This window comes from Borostomias antarcticus, assembly GCF_949987555.1.
Source record: "Borostomias antarcticus genome assembly, chromosome: 11".
Lineage (NCBI taxonomy): Eukaryota > Metazoa > Chordata > Actinopteri > Stomiiformes > Stomiidae > Borostomias > Borostomias antarcticus.
Genome location: NC_140244.1, coordinates 8,070,988 through 8,093,572, shown reverse-complemented (window position 1 = coordinate 8,093,572; position 22,585 = coordinate 8,070,988). Strand labels below are relative to the sequence as shown.

At 45.5% G+C, this 22,585-nt stretch overlaps 1 protein-coding gene across 1 annotated transcript in view; it reads left to right on the top strand.

Moving 5' to 3' along the window:
• The window catches only part of rnf123 (ring finger protein 123), a 132,251-nt gene that overhangs the window by 12,478 nt on the left and 97,188 nt on the right, over window positions 1–22,585 (top strand). Inside the window, exons 22-31 of the mRNA XM_084445282.1 lie at window positions 3,919–4,019; window positions 4,902–5,094; window positions 7,449–7,594; window positions 15,139–15,222; window positions 16,244–16,351; window positions 16,586–16,763; window positions 17,737–17,811; window positions 21,366–21,453; window positions 21,790–21,877; window positions 21,999–22,083. Coding sequence (XP_084301408.1) covers window positions 3,919–4,019; window positions 4,902–5,094; window positions 7,449–7,594; window positions 15,139–15,222; window positions 16,244–16,351; window positions 16,586–16,763; window positions 17,737–17,811; window positions 21,366–21,453; window positions 21,790–21,877; window positions 21,999–22,083 — 1,146 coding nt within the window. The remainder of the gene's footprint in view (window positions 1–3,918; window positions 4,020–4,901; window positions 5,095–7,448; window positions 7,595–15,138; window positions 15,223–16,243; window positions 16,352–16,585; window positions 16,764–17,736; window positions 17,812–21,365; window positions 21,454–21,789; window positions 21,878–21,998; window positions 22,084–22,585) is intronic.

Sequence of the window (22,585 nt, the reverse complement as noted above, 5' to 3'; positions counted from 1 at the left end):
GCTCACCCCTTTTTCAATCCACGGCCTCACCTGATTACACGACTCACATGGCATGAAAAGCGTTGTACAGCCCGGAGATTTAGCCAATTGCAGTTGAAAGTAATACCTTATTTAATCAGCAGGTCTTTCCAGAGGTTGAAGGATTGAGCCATGTAATGAAATGAACTGCAATCCAATTTATTATCATACAGCAATTGACACGCCCACCCCTGTGCAGGAAGCAGTGACCTCCGAGGGTAGCCAGGAGCACTGGGCGGCGCCCGGGATCCAAGTGCTCTTGTACGACTTGATGCAGGACTGAAAAAAGGGGGCGATCTGTTCTCCTGCATGTTTTTGTATTGGGATTGTTTGTGGAGGAACCCCCTTGTGAACACTGGGAGAACATACGAACTCCACACAGAAAGACCCAGGAGATACCCCAGCTGAGTGCCAGGTCCGACAGCCCTGGAGGGAACATGCCCCCAGTGCCAACAGCGTCCCAAGCGGGAATTGACAGCTCGGTGGTTTATCTGTGTCATTTACTGCCAAGGAGACGCGCGGAGTGGCCTTGTCGGTCAGGGGAATAGAGCCATCAGCTGAGCTCTGGGTTGTTTTATTTCCTCGTCCTTCTGCTTCGAGGAAGTGTGACTGTGTTTCCGAGGAACAGGCCACACCAGGCTGGGTTTCTGGGATTCAATCTATGGAATGAAAGGGGCGTGTGTGCGTGTGCGTGTGTGTGTGTGTGTGTGCGCGCGCGTGTGCGTGCTGGACATGTCTTACTCTGCCATGTGTTGACATGGAGGACGTGTGCTGTAACTCAGGCAGGAGTTGAAAATGCATGCCGATCTGTTATTACTCCCGCTAGCTCTCTCTCTGAATCGTTCTCGTCTCGCCCTCCCTCTCTTCGATCTCTCTCCCTCTGCCTTTTAATCTCTTTCTTTCTCCATCTCTCCATCTGTCTCTCCCTAGTTTACTCTCATCAGTGGTTTACACCCTAGCCCCGCTATTGTTCCTGCGTCTTTAATCAAGCTCTGATTAATATCTGCTTCCGTTTAGCCCAGACTATCTGCAGCCTATTCATCTGGCTGATGGTGAGGTGTCGAACATAATCCCTTCACAAGATTGTGTCAGCAGCCTCAGCATCAGAGGCTGAATTTATCCAAGTTAAGCTACCGTAGGAACACTACTATGACAGGCTGTGTTGGGTGCTTTGACTCAAGTTTAGGAGTAGCTGGAGTCTGGGTATCTCAAAACTGTTGTCCTGGACCTACATTTATCTTTCGGTTTGGCTTAGTGAGTAACTTCTAAGATATCCAGAGCTCGTAGAGGTGTAGGCAAACGTGATAGGATGTAAATCTGAGCCTGTATAGACCTGTAGACCTCTAGAGGTGACCGCAGTCTCCTGTAAATCTCTGTTCCTGGTCAGATTGAGCCAGCCAGCCTGGCATAAAAACTGACACAGAGATTTACAGTCCCTATAAAAAGTATCCGCCCCCCTTGGACCTTATCACATTTCATTGCGTTACGACATGGCATTAAAACATATTTAATTTAGTACTCTCAAAGTACTCTCTAAAGTCAAAAGAAAAAATCTATATATTTCCCTAAATTAATTACAAATAAAAAACAGAAAATAATGGATTCCATAAGTATTCACTCCCCCATTAACACCAAGTTAATACTTGGTAGAAGAACCTTTGAGTCTGTTTGCATAAGTCTCGATGTGCAAAGCTCATCTTGATGCAGCAGTTGTTGCCTATTCTTTGCAAAATTGGACAAGCTCCATCAAGTTGTAAGGGTGCCGCTGGTGAACAGCAATTCTTAAGTCTTGCTTCCATTCCAGGATATTGATTTTTTTGTTTTTAAGCCGCTCCACTGAGACTGTATGTTTTGGGTCCCAGGACTCTTGCAGACTGCCGCAGGGTTTCCTCCAGAATTTCTCTGGCCACTTTCTTTCAGGAAAACTCTAGCTGAGATTTGATGTGAATTGTTTTCAACAATGGCTTTCTCCCTGCTACTCTCCTGTACAGCCCAGATTTGAGAAGTGTCCAGGCTATTTTTTTGATATCCTTCCCCTGATTGATGCTTTTCAAGAACCTTCCCCCAGATCTGTTTGGAATGTTCCTTGGTCTCCATAGTGTAGGGGGAGACCGGGGATGGTTGGAACTTTTTGACATTTCTGTCTGTATACTTGGAGCTCTTTTAAGCCAGTGCGTTCAAAATGTGATACAAACTAGTTATATGTGTCTGCTATTAAACAGTGCAGCTGTTGTCTCTGTGACACAAACAGAAAATGCACAGTTTAGGCTCAAATACAAAAAGTGAAATGTTATAATTCTTCCCAAGTCTGGGATAGTTGTAACAGCCTGGGGAGAAGTGTAATATTACAAAATAAGTATTAAATGACCTTACAACATATTTGGTGTGTGTGTGAGAGAGTGAGTGTGAGCCAAGTATGTTAGTCACTGTTGTAGTGACAGACATTTGAACATAATAAAATTGAACAAAATATGCAAATGTGTATTCATGGGTTTCAAATGTAGTCCTAGACCTGCCATATTGGGGACCAACACAGGTGTTTCAATTTATCTGATTGGCTCTACTGCATAGAATCCTATGGAGTAGAACTAATTCATTCAGTTTAAACACCTGTGTTGGTCCCCAACATGGCAGGTCTAGGACTACATTTGAAACCCATGAATAAACATCAATAACTGAATATTTAATATTCATGTGTGTGTTTTGTCTGTTTGTGTTTGTGCTTGTTTGTCTTGCACTCGTGTGTGTGTGTGTGTTTTTTTGTCTTAACAATGTTCAACAATTGAACATTAGTGTGTGTGTGTGTGTTTGTGTTTTATTTGTGTCTGTGTGCCCATTAGACACTCAGTCACAGTGTAGCCATACTGAAATTCAAAGAAAACATAAATACTATTAGTTTTGTTGTTACAACTATCCCTCACCCTTGTAGCCATGAACTAGCTTAGCTTACAGCTAACCACTAAAACATTATCACCAACAACTTGCCAGAAAGATATCTACATAGACACAAAATAAACATAATTTAAATTTAATCAATTGAACTACAAAGCAGGCAATGCGGTCACGAAAATAAATTTAGTAAAAAGTTGGTTTTTCCGTGTATACTTGGCTGTGTCTATGTGAATCAGGTGATTCATAGCTCATTCCTGATTGGAAGAATATAAAGTGTTACAATTATCCCGTGTTTCAATAAAATAAAATAAAAGGGGGTGTATTCTCCTAGTTTTAGTTTGGAAGTGCACTAACCAACTGTGGGATGAGACAAGGACAGGTGTATTTATTCTGATATCATGCCAAATATCTAAATTGCATACAGGTGGACTCCATTCAACTATGTGAATTCTGAAGAAAAGTGATTGTGCAAGAGCTTATGTAGGTATCATTACAAATGGGGTGAATGCAATTATTTCTATTATCCTTTCACTTTGTCATTATAGAATACTTTGTATTTATCAGTGGCAAAAAACTAAATTAAATCAATTTTGATTCCATGTTGTAACAGAATGTGAAAGTCCAAGGGGGCTGAATACTTTTTACAGGCACAGTTCTGTTTGTCCCAAACTGGGCCTGTTAGGCTTGTAGAGCAGCAGTTTTATAGAGTCTGACAGTATCTGGATCAAACACAGCGGTGACATGTGAGGCTGGAATGTCTCCGCCGCATCATTCAGCCCACATCAGATTAATGAAACTCTGGCCCCAGATAGACATGGACTCAGACAGGCTTTGACATTGTCTGCCAATGTCAACTACTCCACTGAAACAAACTGTACCCAAGCTGGTACTGCCTGCAACCCCTTTTCAATATGCTAAACAAATAGCCTGGTTGTGTTTTATTAATATGGTGATAGGTGGACCTAAAGTAGCAAAGGAATAACACTCAGTAATACTGTTCCCTCCTAGATGACCTGGCGTCTAAAGCCAACATCATCATCGACCCTGCGGAGATCCAGGCCACCTCCATGGACGACCTGGACGAGGACGAGGAGAGTGGAGCAGCTCAGGTACGGTACAGTAAAATAGATCATAATAGAAATACGATACATAGAAATATAAAGAGACATAAGCCCAAAGAACAGGGCAATTGTCCAGCATGAATCTTTTTTGAATCCCATTATTTTGAACCAGATAAAGCACACAGCTGTCGTTTGAGGTGATGCATCAACTGCACATAAGGTCTCAAGTCTGTTTTCCAGGCCGTTGTGTTATCTAGACTGCAGCCTGATGTTGTGTGTCCACTGGGAGTATTAAAAAAAACAACTTTGTGTGTTTTTGTCAATAATGTAAATAGGAGTGTCATGTTTTATGCCTGCCCAAATTGAGGCGAAGCACGGAGTGCTATTTTAGTGTTGCTGTCATGGGTGTCCAACGTTGAAAAGGACTCTATTTCAGTAAAACGCAGCACTCACTACAACGATAATGACAAAATGCTGTCGCTGTCAGAGAATGTATCCATTTATGATATGTGTAAAAAAGACCCAGGGCCATTTGCACGTACTTGGGTTACTTCTGATGTTCTGATAAATGTTCACGGTTGGAGTAGACCTGTCGCTGCGATGAATACAGCTGCTCTGAATACAGCTGCTCTGAATACCGTTATTTCATGGTTGATTGAATATCGATCAGTACAGAAAAAGGGCCAGCGGTGCTGGAGCTCTCCAAAGAGCAGTACGCACAACGTTTTAAGCTACAAAAAAGAAAGAAATGTTCCTGGTGGAAACACGGCTTTAGGCTACAGAGATAAAATAGCGGTTAGTACTCTATGGGCAAGGACACTGAAGTAGCTCGGGTACCGTAGAGACACTGTAGATCATCTCGCATGGTGACTGTGTGTGTATGTTTGGGTTTGTGTGTGTATTAATATGGTTGTTTGTGTGTGTTGACAGAGACCATTCGGTGCGGCGGCCATGGGTGGCGCCCTGGCGCGTCCCAGTTGGCTGAGCTCGCCCACCCTGGGCAGGGCCAACCGCTTCCTCAGCACGGCCGCTGTCAGCCTCATGACCCCGCGACGACCCTTGGCGCCCCCCGACAAAGTCAAAGTTCGCACCCTGGCTGTGGAGCAGAGGACGGAGGAGGACAGTGAGTGTCTCGGCATGCAGAGAACAGAAACAGAAACGGGAGATTCAAAGTGTTTCAGATTCAAGCGTCGATTCTGATTTCTAAAATCGTAAGAAAATGAAACAGATTTTTTCTTAGGGTTGAACCGTGGCCCTAGGGGGCGACATTGAGTTTGAGCCTCTCAGACAGATTTTATATTGTCCCCCATGGTCCCATCCGATGAAATGGGAGGGTGAGGGCTTTTAAAACGGCCTCCATCCGTCTGTCCGTCCCACAAGATGTACCAGAGTCCAACACTGGGGGGCGCTAGCCACAGTTAGGTTTTCCTATTGTCAGTACATATTGCTTTTTCTCTTTTCAAAATCTTTTTATTGAGTTTCAACATTGCAAGTCAGCAACAATAACAGGAGAACATAAAATACAATCAGAATTGAACCCCACAGGGAGCTAGGTACGGCCAGGTACATATCGAGCGGAGATCAAACAAGGATAAAGGTGAATGGCCGATATAAAGGCAATACAGTTAGAAAACAAAACTAAAAAAAACAAAGATGGATATAGTTGTTGCCATTCAACTATGTAGCTACCTATCCCACCCCACCCCCCACCCTCAAACCCCAAAGTCATCTAAAGTGCAGGACACGAAAGTCAAAGGCACATTCGTCTGGTTTAAACAGTGAGGAAAACACAGAGCAGATAGACATTAGTACATATTGCTTTTTACACAAAAACTATAGTTTGTGTCTCAGTAGAGGATAGTCCATTCTACTCGGGGCTTTCCAAATCCACACAGTTTAGAGCTTAAGGAGATTCCTTGCTTGTCTGGTACTTGTTCTACGTCCAGATTCTCATAGGTTAGTTGTTCTTGGCTGTGAAATGATGTGAATGGGACGTCTTCACGAAAGTAGCAATGATTAGCCGTACGGCTAACGGCAGCTGTGTCCAACCTGCTCATAAATGGCAACATCGATGCACCGGGAGTTGTTGTGCCCGTTGAAGTCCACATCTATGAGTATTTTGAGCAGAATAAACCTGCAAATGAATGTTACTCCTACATTATACTTGCTTCCACTGCGCCGTTGACACAAAGGGGCGATTCATCATTGGTGAGAGACTGCACACTTAACTCTGTAGGGGTCCTGTCTACAGCTCCCCTGTCTAGTCTGAACGTCTCCACTGCTATAAAGCGTAGGGAACCTTTTGTGGCACCAATGGGCCTCATTCACCAACAAAGTTAAGAATTTCTTAGGGAGCATTTCTTCTTAAACTTCACTTACACCGTTTCAAAGAAGATTCTGGCATTCACCATTGTTCTCACGTGGGAACTAAGAATAGAATCTACGAACACGGAAGAGCAGTCTTAAGTAGGCTAGGGACTATTTGTGCGAAAGACATGTTCATTCAAAATGATTTGTGATTGCGTTTATTTCAAATCTACAGTTGTATTATATTATAAGATTGCAATACTATAACATTTGTATCATTTATCTTATAATAATGATTTTCATTATTTTACAGAGCGAGAGTGCTGTCTTTCCAATAATATCCCCGATGCGCCAGGTCCAACTGTGTGCCCTTCTCCGTTAACTGAACGAGTAGACTAATATAGTCCCATGCATTTTATTGACACTGCTAAATATGACAGGTGGAGTCTGGTCTTAAGATTTTGTTTGGGCATGCCATTGACAGGCGTGTAGGCTATTTAATAGCCTACCTTTTGTAGACTGTAGGCATGGGTTCCCAAACTCCATCAATGTGGGCCTCCCCTCTGAAAACAGTGACACACCCCCCAACCCCCCAGATTTGTCCATTTTGCAAGGCAGCGTTAGCTAGCCCATAACATTACACAGCTAAGTTAGCTCGGTGGCACCTGTTGCTAGTTAACGTTATGACGTTTTCGCACAATATATTCATGCCTGCGGGGGGAGGCTGTCTCTGCACTATCCACAAATTTAGTATACTCTCCCATTATTTATTTCGATCTTCTGACCTTTAAAATCACGTTTAATTCATAAAAACCATCGACATTTCAAAAATAAAAAACATGTTTTTCCTTTTTCTTTTTCTCTCCGCGCCTCCCCTGAATTTCTTTGGGGCCCCCCAGGGGAGACCCGCCTCACAGTTTGGGAATGCCTGCTGTAGGCTATTGTATATTGTATTCTATCACGTTGACATTTTACACTGTTCTGAACTTAGGAGGATATTGGTGAATGAGGCCCAATGTTCTTTGTCCATTCTTCAAATAGAGGCTCTCTTTGCTGTTTGTGTTATTGTGCTGTAGACACGGCCTTGGGATAAGCTGTCTCTCTTCCCTCCATATCCTTTCTTTCTTTCTCCTCCTCTCCTCCACCCCTCTCTTCCCTTCAAACCTCAAGTCGAGGGAAGCCATGGTAACGATGGCCTGTTGCTGGGGCGACCGTTGGAAGAGCCGGACCAGCCAATCACTGAGAAGTCCTTGCTGGAGATTCTAGATGGGATCGTGATGATGTACAACCTGAGTGTCCATCAGCAGCTGGGCAAGGTGAGAGGAACTCTGATAGAATATCCCAATCATCTATCTCTGTGGCGAGAGGATATGTCCCTTCACTGGGTTATATTTCTATGGTTGGACACAATAAAATACCTACAACAACAAGCCCAATAATTCAAGCTCTTCAAAATGAAAGAATTCCGTTTAAATGTAAAGAAATCTTTTTCCGCTCTTAATCAGTGTCGCTTCTATTGAGTCCCAGGGCACTCAAACGCAAGCCTGCCGCAAAATCAAACACATGCTGTGGCACTCAGGAATTCCAATCATTGGTCAATGTCAACATAAGAAATGTCAGTTGTTAATTCAGTAGACAGCAAAAATCAAAGATGAGTGTACTTTATTTTTTTTATTTTTTTTAAATCTTTACATCATACAGTAAGTCATCTTCCAGCTAGTGAGGAATGGATTCATATGCTCAAGATGAGCTTGTGATGACCATTGATATATTAGAAAAGTAGAATATTCGCAACTTCTATAGAAAAGAGCCCAGTTCAAGACCTTAATTTAGTCCAGGGGGAGGTAATGCCTGAAGGGTGAAATTCCCTCTGTCCTCGGGAGCTGTGTGTTGAGGTCACGACCCCACTGTCCCAGTTTTACCGCTTCAGTGCAGCGAAGAGACTGGTCTGGACTAGGCTGGGAAGCGTCTGGGGACCAGTGATTTCGGCGCCGCCCGCTGGATAGCTCTCTCACGGTCAAGGACTATTAGTTTTCATGCAGGTTTTTTTGTCCACATACTGCAGGCCGAGGTATGTGGATGCGCCCTCCTGTGTTTGATAAGAAACTTCTTCTCGGTTACCGGGTGGGTGAAGGTGCTTGTCTTGCTTGCGTACATTGCGTTGAGGCAGGGAAATGAAACACACACAAACACACACATGCACACGCACACACACACACACACACACACACACACACACACACACACACACATACTCACTCATTCACTCACTCAGGAAGTCATCTTGGAGTAGTTAAGGAGTCATTAAGCCAGCAAATTATAATATGAGATTTCTTAAAATGGCTTATTAAGTATCAACACCTGCGGCCACAAAGATAGGCCAGGGGGGAGGGGGTGTCAGCAGGGGGGGGGTGTTAACTGACCAGGCAGAGGGGTGGTGGGGGGGGTAATGGATTGTGGGGGGAGGGGTATGACCAGGGGGAGTCTTCAGTGTCAGTCTACTGCAGCTGTTGGCTGTGGGCTTGCGGACCGCTTCGGGAAAGAAGTTGTGAAACCTCTCCTTCGTGGCCTTGATGCTCTTCCGTCTCTCTGGCGAGATAGTGTGAACAGGTCGTAGCTGGGGTTGTTGTTATCTTTAGCGCTGGAGATGGCTTTGGTTGTAGAGGTCCTCGATGGCTGGGAGCTCCACACCGGTGATCTTCTGCGCTGGCTTCACCACCCTTCGAATGGCATTCCTGTCGTGGGCGGTTCTGTTGCCGTACCAGGCTGTGATGCCTCCAGTCAGGAAACTCTCTGAGTATCGGTTAGAAGCGGTTAGAAGTGGTTAGAAGTGTTTGCCCGCTCATGCCCCATCTCCGCAGGCACCTCAGAAAGTCGAGGTGTTGTTCTGCCTGCTGCTGCTGCCTGTTGGGTCAGTGTCCATCTACTGCAGCTCCATTTGTTCCTCAGGGCCCCGTTCTCAGGCCACACAGACAAGTCCTTCAGTCAGTTGAATGCGCTCACTGTGAGAGTCTTGGCTTGGAAGGGAGCAATGCAGACGTTTGTTTCTGGCCCATATGTCACTGAAGAAAGTGCTTGACTGACAGACCTTTTACTCCTCCAACATCCCTGTGCAGTTTCGTGGGCGAGAACACTTTGTTCACGAGAGAGGTCAGAGAAGGATGGCTAGACTTGTTCAACAGAAAGGCCACAAATGCTAAAAAGTTGTTTACAACAGTGGTGGGCTGTGCAGAAGTGCACCTTGTTGAATAGGTATTCTACGGTACAGAATACGGTACCTGATAAAATGGCCGCTGGCTGTATGTCAGTCATTTTACAGGGTGCAATATGACACGGCCAGAGAAAGGCTGTCAAGCTTTGAAAGGACAAACGTGTATCCGACAAGGACAAACCTTGAGTTAGAAGGCTAACCTAGTTTGTCAGCCTATAAAATGCTAATAGGGTGTAATAAGAAAGGGGTGACCTGAAGAGAGACACACTCATGTATGGTCATTATTTTTGTTATCCAGGGGATAAATATTGAGACCAAAGTCTAATTTTGGATGGTGCCCTTGTTACAGTTTAGGGTCAAATCTGTGCCACGGCAAAACCCTTATTCCCGTGACTGTCTGTTCCCGCGGCATGCTTTTGACATATGAATGACTTTACAGAAAACTGAAAGGAGACTTGTTTATCCGTTTAAATCAATTTACTAAAAGAAAAGGCCAGTTATTAAAAGACTGAAACTTTTTATTAGAACGAAATAGTCGATATGTGTTGTGGTGGCCGACTGATTTTCTAATTTCACATACATTATTATTATTTTTTTACATTTTTCCCTGTAAATACATAATGAACAACATATGTTTATGTTCATGCATTAGATTGGCTATTCCCAGTGTCTGTTGTATCAGCAAATGTCAGCATATAGCAGAAAATCTGGGGCTTTCACGGATATCAAATATCTAATATTATCCAATAATAGGCTATTTAAATAAATAAACAATTGACAAGACACGTTTGCATCACTCTATAAACAATTAATAGTACTTAATTTAAGTAAAACAGAATAATAATTGATATTATGATTGATTTTTTGCCTCTGGCAAGTGAAGTCTATTTCCAGTGTGTGTTACTGAAAACAGTCTGTTCTGACTCAGAACACCAAAACATGTTCTAAAGTAGAAGGAGAATTAAACCTTTTAAGATGGGACAGGGAAATAGGCCTAAAGGAAAGAATTGTGATTATAATTTCATGAGCGCAAACTTTTGTGACTGGGCACTAAACCGTCAAAATGTTGGACAGACAGAAATAGTGTAATAGTTGTGGGGGTGAATTGTATTGCAGAAATAACCACCAAGGGAAAATGTTCGCTCTGATAACTTTAGAGATGTCTAAAAGTGCACAGCTCATCAAAATATAGCTTATATGCCACAGAAAATAGGCATTCTCTCTCTTCCTTCAAATATTCCTATCTCTTACAATAATAAACAAAGTGAAACATTGTGTTATATAAAGGCACATTGTGTTATTACAGTCAATGTATTTTTTCAGCATGAGGTAGGCTACTCAATGCTCCAGGATGAAGGAATAAGCAATGTACAAGACTATTCAACGTTCATTTGATATGAACTCAATGTTAGAATGGCCGCATTAAAGGACAATGCTCGTTTTTGACAACCTGGACCTTACAGTATTTACGACATATTATAAGACGTTTGACTCACCGAGATCACTTTGGTGTAGTTCGGAGGCATGTAGAAGAAATTTAAAATCCAGCGCGAGCCAGTATATCCATGTAATGGCGGTGGACGGGGCACCGAGAATGCAGTTTCTAAAAATCTATTTTCTGCCGCGAGACGGTTGTTTTCATCAATCTGTCTTTATGAATCGCTAGTTGTGCTTACATAGAGCGTAGGCCTGTTGTGGTTTTTCACATGCCTCTGTAATATGGGCCTCGCAGCACAGAGCAGCGGTGTTCATGTTATGTACTAATAAAATGAGGTACCTTGGTACCGTTTTTGATGGCAGGGTATTGTGGTATCTAGTATCTTTCTAGTATCAGTATACTGTGCAACACTAATGGTGATGTCACACACTTTAGGGAGGGGAGACAGCAGACCAGAGCGGCTCAAAGCCCGTGCAGGCGTTTTAATGGAACAACTTAAAGTTCCAAAGGGGAAAAAAACAGAATGTCCTGCTCCGAGCAGGGGTCAGGGGTCGTTCTGGAGAGGGGCAAAAACAGGCAGGGTTCCTCTCGCCATTCAGGGCCCACCCCAGCGGTTTCCCTCGGTCCGGCTGGGGGAATACTTCTGCAGCACAGAGAGACAAAGGGCTAGTAAAGGTCAGGTGGCAACAAACAGTGACAGCATGTAGACCTCTCACTACCTGGGACTCGGCTGACTCTGTCCTGACCACCAGCACTTTTTCTCTGCCTCCTTCCCCGATTGTGTGCACCTGTCCTTTCCCCTGACTCTGGTGCTGCTTGTCTGAGTGGCTCCAGCTGGGGCTGCTCTGGGCTCTAGGCAGTTGACCAGAGTGCCGAGGGCGCTGTCCAGGGTGCTGAAGACCTACCTGCCAGCGCTGTCCAGGGTGCTGAAGACCTTCCTGCCAGCGCTGTCCAGGGTGCTGAAGACCTACCTGCCAGCGCTGTCCAGGGTGCTGAAGACCTACCTGCCAGCGCTGTCCAGGGTGCTGAAGACCTACCTGCCAGCGCTGTCCAGGGTGCTGAAGACCTTCCTGCCAGCGGTGTCCAGGGTGCTGAAGACCTTCCTGCCAGCGCTGTCCAGGGTGCTGAAGACCTACCTGCCAGCGCTTTCCAGGGTGCTGAAGACCTACCTGCCAGCGCTTTCCAGGGTGCTGAAGACCTACCTGCCAGCGGTGTCCAGGGTGCTGAAGACCTTCCTGCCAGCGCTTTCCAGGGTGCTGAAGACCTTCCTGCCAGCGGTGTCCAGGGTGCTGAAGACCTTCCTGCCAGCGCTGTCCAGGGTGCTGAAGACCTTCCTGCCAGCGCTGTCCAGGGTGCTGAAGACCTTCCTGCCAGCGGTGTCCAGGGTGCTGAAGACCTTCCTGCCAGCGCTGTCCAGGGTGCTGAAGACCTTCCTGCCAGCGGTGTCCAGGGTGCTGAAGACCTACCTGCCAGCGCTGTCCAGGGTGCTGAAGACCTACCTGCCAGCGCTGTCCAGGGTGCTGAAGACCTACCTGCCAGCGCTGTCCAGGGTGCTGAAGACCTACCTGCCAGCGCTGTCCAGGGTGCTGAAGACCTACCTGCCAGCGCTTTCCAGGGTGCTGAAGACCTACCTGCCAGCGCTGTCCAGGGTGCTGAAGACCTACCTGCCAGCGGTGTCCAGGGTGCTGAAGACCTTCCTGCCAGCGCTTTCCAGGGTGCTGAAGACCTTCCTGCCAGCGGTGTCCAGGGTGCTGAAGACCTTCCTGCCAGCGCTGTCCAGGGTGCTGAAGACCTTCCTGCCAGCGCTGTCCAGGGTGCTGAAGACCTTCCTGCCAGCGGTGTCCAGGGTGCTGAAGACCTACCTGCCAGCGGTGTCCAGGGTGCTGAAGACCTTCCTGCCAGCGCTGTCCAGGGTGCTGAAGACCTTCCTGCCAGCGCTTTCCAGGGTACTGAAGACCTTCCTGCCAGCGCTGTCCAGGGTGCTGAAGACCTTCCTGCCAGCGGTGTCCAGGGTGCTGAAGACCTTCCTGCCAGCGGTGTCCAGGGTGCTGAAGACCTTCCTGCTAGCGCTGTCCAGGGTGCTGAAGACCTTCCCTTGGCTGGCGCACTCTCGGGTCGCCACAGCTCCCTATAGACTATTAAAGGCATTCAGCTGTTTCAATGGCATAAACACATATGTGAAGTAGTATTTACTGGACAATATGACCGGTTATAAGCTATCCAATGTATCCAACATGTCAAGCAATCAAATTGAATTGCGACAATAGCCTGGCTATGGGATGGCGCAACTTTGGGGGTAGACCCCTGGCTACACAGCATTACATTGGCAGAAAAACAACGTGTGTATACAAGGCAACAACATATATACGAACAACAATATATACAAAAGGAAACATTATTTAAAACACATGTGTTGACTTTATAGTCCAGTAGCTTATCTTTTAAGGTGCCCAAAGTGACTAAGGCAATCTAAAAATTCCATGCCCTGGGAGCACCATAACTAAAGGCGTTCTTTCCTAGTTCGGGGCTGCGCTCTCCTAGCGGCCAGGGATGGCCAGCCCACCGCTTGGTACAATTGACCATGATGTGTTCTGAAATGATGACCGGTAACAAAGTGAAATGCTGAATTTTAGAGGGGCAGCATGCAGGTAGACATCACCATAATCAAGCACTGACAGGAATGTAGACTGCACTGACAGGAATGTAGACTGCACTAAGAGCTTCCTATTCTCACAAGAGCAAGCTCTATTTCTAGAACCCAAGTTTTGCTCTCAACTTTTGTTTTTTAAACTCCTCGACATGTTTTTAAAGGATAACTTTTCATCTATCCTTTAGTGACCTCAGAGGCGTACAGTAGATTGAATAGAGTCAGCAACAACAGGTCCACTGTATCAAAGGCCTTTGACAGATCAATGAATAGGGCAGCACAGTGCTAACCCCTGTCCAGAGCACAGACAGTATCTTATATCTTTTATAACAAGTGATAATGCTGTTACAGTGCTGTGCCCAGATCTAAAACCAGATTTATTCGTATTTAAAATGCATTTTCCGCTCAGCAAGGAGTTAAGATGGACGTTCATCAACAACTCAGGGTCTAGGCTAGACAAGATAACTTGGAAATTGGACAGTAATTATTTAGGTCTCTGCAGTTTCCCCCTTATGGAGTGGAAACACATGCAGTTTTCCAGGTTACTGGTACAATTCCTCAGCTCATTGGTGTGCGTCACACTGCGGCCCCTGCTTCCCTAATTTTGTGATATCCTGTGTATATGTGACCTTGAGCACGGATTGAACCCGGGTTGACCTACAGTACACAGGCCCTGTGCAAACTCACCAAGATAAAGTCTAGACTCGCCTGGCGAGCTGTAGTACATCGTCTGGTCTCTGGCAGGCTACTCTCCACATGAGCGTAGACCCCAAACCACCTCAGAAATATTACAGAGATATGGCTGTTTTGAGTGAGATTACATCTACAGTCCAATCCTTGAAACTGTGTAGCCTTCATGTCCTTTTAAGTCTGAATCTAGCCTTTAACGTAATGGTCCGCTGCAGAGACATTCTTGTCACGGCCGGGCCCTCCTAACCCCCCCTGTGTTGCCATAACCACTGAGTGCTTTCAGAGTGCTACTGTGTCTGTTGGGTTGTTATAATGCCTGCCACTGTAATTTCCCTCTGTCGCAATGTTCCTCAGTGGAGCGACTGTGGTCAAGACAAGGATCTGTGAGGTAAGAAGGCGGGAGGGCCCATTAAAAGGCAAAGCACTCTGCGGCCATGTCTGTCTGTACAGACCTGTGTTCAGCAGGGCGTGAAGTTACTCTCACTCTATCTGGACCATTGGACCAGTCCATCATAATGGGGGGAGATCTGTGTGGGCTAGAGGCGGTGGATGTTGGTAAGGTTGAGGAATGTCCCCCGGGAATTGTCAGGTTGATTGCGCGAGTGTACTTTTTCAAGGGCCGCTTAAATGATACGTTGTATGATTTCAGTATGTGAGCTGTGGCTAGTAGCGTTCGCTGCTCACCATGTAGTTAATCAACAGTCCCGTCGCTTAGCCGACACTGACGTCAAGAAGGATCTTCATTCACTGTAGAAACATGCAACAATTCCATGATGCTGTGTGTGTGTGTGTGTTTGTGTGCGTGTGTGCGTGCGTGCGTGCGCGCGCGCGTGTGTTTGTGTGTGTGTGTGCGTGCGTGCATCTCTCTCTCCAGATGGTGGTGGTGTCAGATGATGTCCATGAGTACGCCGTAGCGCTGAAGGACACGGAGGAGAAGATCGCACGCTGTCCCAGCAGGGTAAACCAACAGAAGCCGTCGACTGTTGCAAAGTTGGATGTGATATCTAGTAAACCAATACAACAAGTTCAGCATGTGAAATTACTTGGCTTAGTGCTTAGATAACCATCTGTAAAAGTACCTTGATAGAATTGCTTGATAGAATTATTCATAAAATGGGTTTAAGCATTTCTATCACGAATCCTATTATCTATCTCCCATTATCAGCATATCCTGGATGTCCTTCAGCATCAAAATGAGAGCTGTGAAAACACGTTTTTTCCGAATAGGGCTGCTTAGCTGCTTCCTGTATTAGACGAGATAAAACCTTAATAATACCTGGGGGAATAACATTCATGTAGAGCCATTACAATGTGGAATTATTTACCCCTTAATATCTGTCCGTCAAAAAACAACTGATCCTTCAAAAACAAACTAAAGGCGCATTTACTGTTTATTGGATGACGAACTGAAGCGGAACACCTGTGTTTTATGGTTTCAGAGGGATGCTTGATTGCTGTTTATTCTTAATGGAAAGATGTTTGCTTTTTTTGATGATGCTATTTATTAATTTATTTATTTATTTATTCTCTATTGTTTCTTCTCTATTGGTTCTTCTTCTTTTTCTACTTAGTCTGCTTCTTCGTCTTCTTCGTCTGTATTTTTGCAATGAAATGTTTATTGTGTGTGGACTCCAGGAAGACGACTGTCGTTGATTGCCATGGCATTATGGGGGTTCTTTACTCAGACCCCCATTAGCGTCCTTAGCAGCGGTTCCTGGGATCCTTTAAATAAACAAACTGTCCTGTATACTATATGATCTGTTTACATAGCCTATTTGTACACACTGTAGACACCAATTAGTTGCCACATTACACGCCAACAATACGTCAATCCTCTGTAAACAGTCACAGAAGTGTCTATGTTTTTTCCACATATTGTAACGTATTGTTACTTGACTGCGCAACACCACGGCGAATTTCTAGCAACGTGTTGATATGGGAAAAGGATGTTGAACCTTGAATGACCTGTCCCCTTCCAGAGAGCTGACATCATGGACGAGCTTCAGAAAAGCCAGAAGGTTTTTGCTGAGAAGCTCAACCACCTGAGTCGCAGACTGGCGTGGATCAACGCCACCATCTACTCCAAAGTATACTATACTATACTCTAATTATACCTGTAGTACTGGTACATCCATCTACACTTCCCCCTAGGTATTAATACATTACTATAAGGTATTATGCTAAATATACTGTAGTATAATACCATCTACCCAAGGTACTATATTTTACTCTTGTCATAGTCTTAATACTACCAACTTTTGTTCATTGTGTGAATGCTAAATCTATCAACACTGTCACTCTCTCTCCCCCCTCCCCTCCAGGAGAAGATGCTGGATGTGTACTGGTTGCTGAGGGTGTGCATCCGCACCATTGAGCACGCTGACAACACCGGCTCGCTGTTTGCCTTTGCTCCCGAGTTCTACCTCAACGTGGCCATGAACAGCTACAGCGCCCTCAAGAACTACTTCAGCCCCTCCAACTGCATGGATGAGCTGCCAGGTGATAAAGGCCAACGTGTTTCTAGGTCCCCGGTGACGCTGCTGAACTAGAATTGCAAACGCTACTTCAGCCCTTCGAATGCCCAAGGAGGAGCTGCCATGGTGATGGGCTAACGAGCCCTAGCTAGTGTATAAGTGACACACAGCTAGCATTTCCCAGAAGATGGACTATCCAGAACCCCCCCCCCCCCCCCCCAGGTGACACACCGGGTCCGGGTGTGACCACTCTTAAAGCACCCTGTGGCATATAGGCTAGAAAAAACATTCGGTACTCCCAAGACATGTAAGATGTGTAGGGATTTTTTTCTCTTCGCCTTTATTTAAGCAGGCAAGACCCTTGCCACAGACTGACAAGGGTTGAAACACTGTCTGCAACAGTGGCCTGGTATTCCGAATTAGGCATGGTGTTATATGTACAGGAGATGGTGGATATTTTCTTGTAGGCCGGGCGTGGTGTATTTCCATTTAAACCCACATACAGCTGGAGTTCTTCTCCTGCCAGGTTGAGATGCTGCTAGACCAGGGTGGGTGGTGGGGGGTTAGAGGTCGGGTCAAGGCTACTACTGTATGAGACAGGGCCAGCCAGGCTGAAACAGGACCAGCCTCTTGGCGACAGCTGGCGGTTTTTTACTGGTACATTTAGAACCAGCCAGTGTAACCTTGTGATACATAGATTTGCATACATTTCCCAAGCGCACCGGCGACGGCTGTTCTCCTCGGCTTGTAGCGAAAATGTATCGTATCAATTTCTCTGACCCATGAAACGTGGTGATGTAAGGCCTCTGGTATTCCCTGCCCTCTGCTGCTAGGTAGAGCCTGCAGGACCCAATATTAGATTAGCCATATGTGAGGATAGTGGAGCTGTATCGTGTCTCATCCCATCTCATCTCATTATCGACCAGGCCAGATACGTACAGTAGGCTAAATGCATTTCCGTGTTGTGTGAAAATGTGCCCGTCTCTCTCTGTCCCCAGACTACGAGGAAACCCTTACTCAACTTGCTGCTATCCTTGCCAAGCACTTTGCCGACCCCCGCATCGTCGGGACAGGTAAGAGAGATGGTCAGTTAGCTAGCACACATGCGCACACAGACCTGCCTCTGGTCAATGGAAACATGTTTATTTACAGCCAGGTGTGACTGACTGAGGGATTGATTTTATTTGAAAGAATGTTAAAAACAGAGCTATATGTACCCCATTGGGCAACAATACATCCATTAAAACATTCAAGGATAAAAACACAATTTCCTTTATCAGCAAGCAATAAGTGAAACATGTATAAAGTTGAGAGCAAAACATTAAAGACCGAGTCAGTGTAGGAGCGCTTCCACAATTCCAGTGTTCCATAATTCCACTATTCTACAGTTTTGAAGTTTCATAGTTCCATTATGCCGGGTGCAGACTAGAGGATTTTAAGCCCGATTTTAGCTCCGGTTCAACCCTCCCGACAATCGGGGGGGCGTTCCCGAATCAGGGCTTGTCGGAACCGATTATCCAGCTCGTTTACCGACCTAATCTCAACGTTCCCGACTGATCGGAGTCTCCCCAATTTTGAATTGTAAATATCAAACATGTTTGATATTTATCCTGGGACACAATGGAATACTGAGCGGAAACCCACAATAGCCAATGAGATCGCATTTCCCTGGAATGAATCGGCACTCTGAAATCGCGTAGTTTGCGGTGCTATGTCTTGACTGAATTGTGGAGTGTGCGTTCTTACGATTCAAATATTTTAAAAATCGGTTAAGATCGTTATGTCTGTGGTCTGCCACGTTTATAAAATCGGTTAAGATTTGAAAATCCTCTAGTCTGCACCTGGCATTAGCTAACAATGGTGAGGTATTCATGGCCCAGCATTCCTCTCTGCCTCACCCAGACCTGCTTCCTGCGAGACAAATGAAGCAGAATACAGAAGCCTGTGCCAGGAGGGCTGTAATCTGTTACCCAGCTATTTTAATGGGGAAACTCACCCTGAAAATAGCCTAGCGGCCTGAATATATATCATTTGGATTAATTTCACATCTATAGGCATTATTAAAAGTTTTCAATTTAGCTCTCAGCGGGCTAAAAGGAGACCTGTTTGCACTGTGTCCGCACCATTTCACATGGGTCTTATTTTAAGGAGCACTTTTGAGTTGATGTTGAAATGAGTCGCTGATCCTAAAGCGTTATATTGGGATTACATTACATTAAAGTCATTAAGCAGACACTTTTATCCAAAGCGACTAACAATAATTGCATTTAACGTAGGAAAAGCCAATGTACTACTACTTGCCAGAAGACTCACAAGTGCCTCTCCTTTCTAAAACAAGTAATTAAGAGCATAAACTAGTGCTGAAGGCAAAGTCTAATCTAAAATACAATAGGTGCTTAAGAGGGAGGATCCTGGTAGTACTTCTTGAAGAGATGAGTTTTGAGCCTGCGACAAAAGACAGGCAGCGACTCTGCTGTCCTGACGTCAGTGGGCAGTTCGTTCCACCACTGTGGGGTCAGGACAGAGAAGAGCCGTGACCGTGTCGATCGACCGCAGGGGCCTCGGAGTGACAGGGCAACCAGTCGCCCTGAGGTAGCAGAGCGTAGCGGTCGGGAGGGGGTGTAGGGTTTGACCATGGCCTTGGAGGTAGGAGGGGGCTGTTCCTTTCATTGCCCTAAGACGAGGGGAGACCAAGCCTTTGTAGCCGCTGGCCCTCGGCTCTGAAATAGTCTACCCATTCACATTAGATCAGCCCATACCCTAGGGGTTTTTAAATCTCTCTTAAAAACCCATTTCTTCTCCCTGGCCTTCAACTGTAGTTGATCATGACACCCTGGTATTCTGTGTGTTTTATATTTCTGTACTGTTGTTGTTATTGTACTTTGTGCTTTTGTTTATTGTATTTTGTGTTTACCTGTACAGCACTTTGGCTCGACCGCAGTCGTTTTTAAATGTGCTTTATAAATAAAGTTTGACTTGACTTGACTGTAGGCTAGTGCCAGAGTTTTAAACTGGAGGCGAGCTGCTACAGGGAGCCAGTGTAGAGAACAGAGAAGGGAAGTTGTGTGGGAGAACTTGGGGTGGTTGAACACCAGGCGAGCAGCAGCTTTCTGGACAAGTTCCAGGGGTTTAATGACTGACTCAGAGGACCCAGCAAGGAGGGAGTTGCAGCAGTCCAGGCGGGAGATGACAAGGGCCTGGAAGAGCACCAGCGTTTCCGTTTTGTCATTGAGGAAAGGGCGAATCCTCCTGATGTTGTAGTTTATTTTGTAGTTTATTTTAGGGAACAGAGGCTTGTAGTTCTTCTTTCTTGATTCTGCCACTGACAGTCTCTGGCAAGGTACTCTTTTTTTTTTTTTTTCTTTTTTTTTTTTTTTTTTTAACCTTTATTTATACAGGTAAAAAACACATTGAGTTCAGAAGACTCATTTACAAGTGTGACCTGTTCACAATCATTCAACACTCGTTACACTAAATTACAAACAACAAGACAGAATTACAAATAAAACATACAGGACTATGTGTAACAATAACAACAATAAAAGTCGGAAGTCTAAAAGTGCAAAGTGCATGGGGGATGAGAACAGGGGAGAGTTATCTTAGAGTGCAAGAACATGACATTGGCACACTCACTAAATCAGGCAATAGTCGCTTAAACCTAGATTATGGATGCAGCCTTACTATAGATTCTTATATTCTTTTTAGTTTAGTATAGGACTATTTTTCTTTCCATGTCACAATCTATAGTGAAATGATTCTTTAGTTAATGTTCTTGCTTTGATTCCCTGTTAACAAAACAAATCTATCATTCACTTGCAGTCTGTATGCTGGGCTGACCAGTTTCTGACACAAGACACAGTGTTGTTTCAGGCATCTGACATGTTTGCTCAGAGCTGTTTACTCATGCATAGCCACCGCCAGCACACCGACCATCTTCCCCCTGTACATAAATCATCCCGCTTAAACACAGAACCCTCAGGGTTGCCGACCGGGCTGTTCTGATTGGCTGTCACATGATGCGTTGCGGTCCTTGTTTACGGGTCTCTGTGTGGTCTCCATTAAAGGATAAACGCAGGGGGGGGGGGCGTAGCTCCGCTTCCCAGCTAGACTGATCCATCTCTCAGGGCCACCGTGTGGCTTCAAACCCATCAGCCATTCACCCTCCAGCACCATGTACCGAGGCACCACCACAACAACAACAACGCCAAAACAGTGCTAGTGTTGAGCGGGGAATACAATGTCCCGTTTGATAATGAGGGGAAGCTGATGCATCACTTATTTTGTTTTCACTCCTCTTCTCCCCTCTCCTTTCCACTCCTGTCCCCTGCTCTGCTCTCCTCCCCTCTCTCCTCTCTTCATCTCTCCTCTCCTCTCTCCTCTCTTCATCTCTCCTCTCCTCCCCTCTCTCCTCTCTTCATCTCTCCTCTCCTCCCCTCTCTCCTCTCTTCTCCTTCCACCTCTCCTCTCCTCTCCTCCCCCCTCCTTCCATATCCTCTCTCCTCTCATCTCCCCTCCTCTCAGGGTTATTGTTATGAATTGCAAGGTCTCTCCAGTTAGTCCATTCCACGGTCTGGTAAAAAAAAAAAAAATCTGACTTTAAATGTATTATTTATTTGTTTCCCCTCAGATATCAAAGATTCACTGATGCAGGCCCTGGCCAGCTATGTGTGTTACCCACAATCCCTCAGGGCGGTGGAGAGGATCCCAGAGGAACAGTGAGTTGTCAAGGTCTTCTCCTATTGGACTAGACACAGAGCCCCTCTCTCAGCTTCACCTACAGTAGATACTGACATATTTTAGCATATTTCTATTGGGAAGGTTCTTCTTGTGTTGAAACACTCTCGATATGTTATTTCAGAATATTTATTTCTTCATTTTCACTGATCAGACATGATTGGGTTGGTGAAAGTGTCATGTGGCATCTTTGCTCTCACCGGTAGTGTTAGATAAGCTGTTCTTTTAATAAATGCTTTCAAGGAAGGAAGGAAGCAAAGAAGGATGGATGTAGTGTAGCGTTATTGGGACTTAGCCCATGTCTCTCTCTCTCCCAGGCGTGTGGCCATGATGAGGAACCTCTTGGCTCCCTACGAACAGAGACCCTGGGCCCAGACCAACTGGATCCTTGTACGATTGTGGAGGGTGGGTACTTACACACACACGCACACACACACACACACACACACACACACACACACACACACACACACACACACACACACACACACAGTTCCAACAGTCTGACAAGGTTTTTGTCTTGCAGGGTTGTGGGTTCGGCTACCGGTATACAAGGCTGCCTCATCTGCTTAAAACCAAACCTGAAGATGCCAACCTGCCCAGCCTGCAGAGTAGGTGTTCTCCCCCTCTCTGCCTCTCTCTCTCTCTCTCTTTTTCTCTCTCTTTCTCTCTCTCTCTCTGTGTCTCTGTCTCAATCCTCATATAGTTTCAGGCCATGACATTCTGTCTCGTGTCCGTGCGTGCGCGCATGTACGTGCGTGCGCGTGCGTAAGTCATTGTTCTGAGTTAATAACAATGAAGCTACTTATCTCCCCGTGTCAGGATTCAGACCAGTGTGTATTTATATCCCCGAGATGAGAGATAGGGATCAAAGTAAACAAATAAATATAAATGACTGTATATAGGACACACCACACTTCTCCCAGGGTGGTACTGTGTGAGTCAGTGGTGAAGCGACACTACACTCTTTTTGTTAATGCGGCACTACTGTGCCAGACGAGGAATAGCAGGAAACAGCCAGGAGAGACGGACAGATGAGCCGACACTAAAGGAAATGACACACTTTCAGCCCGCTCAATATTTGATAGTAGTGCCAAAATGTTTCAATCACAG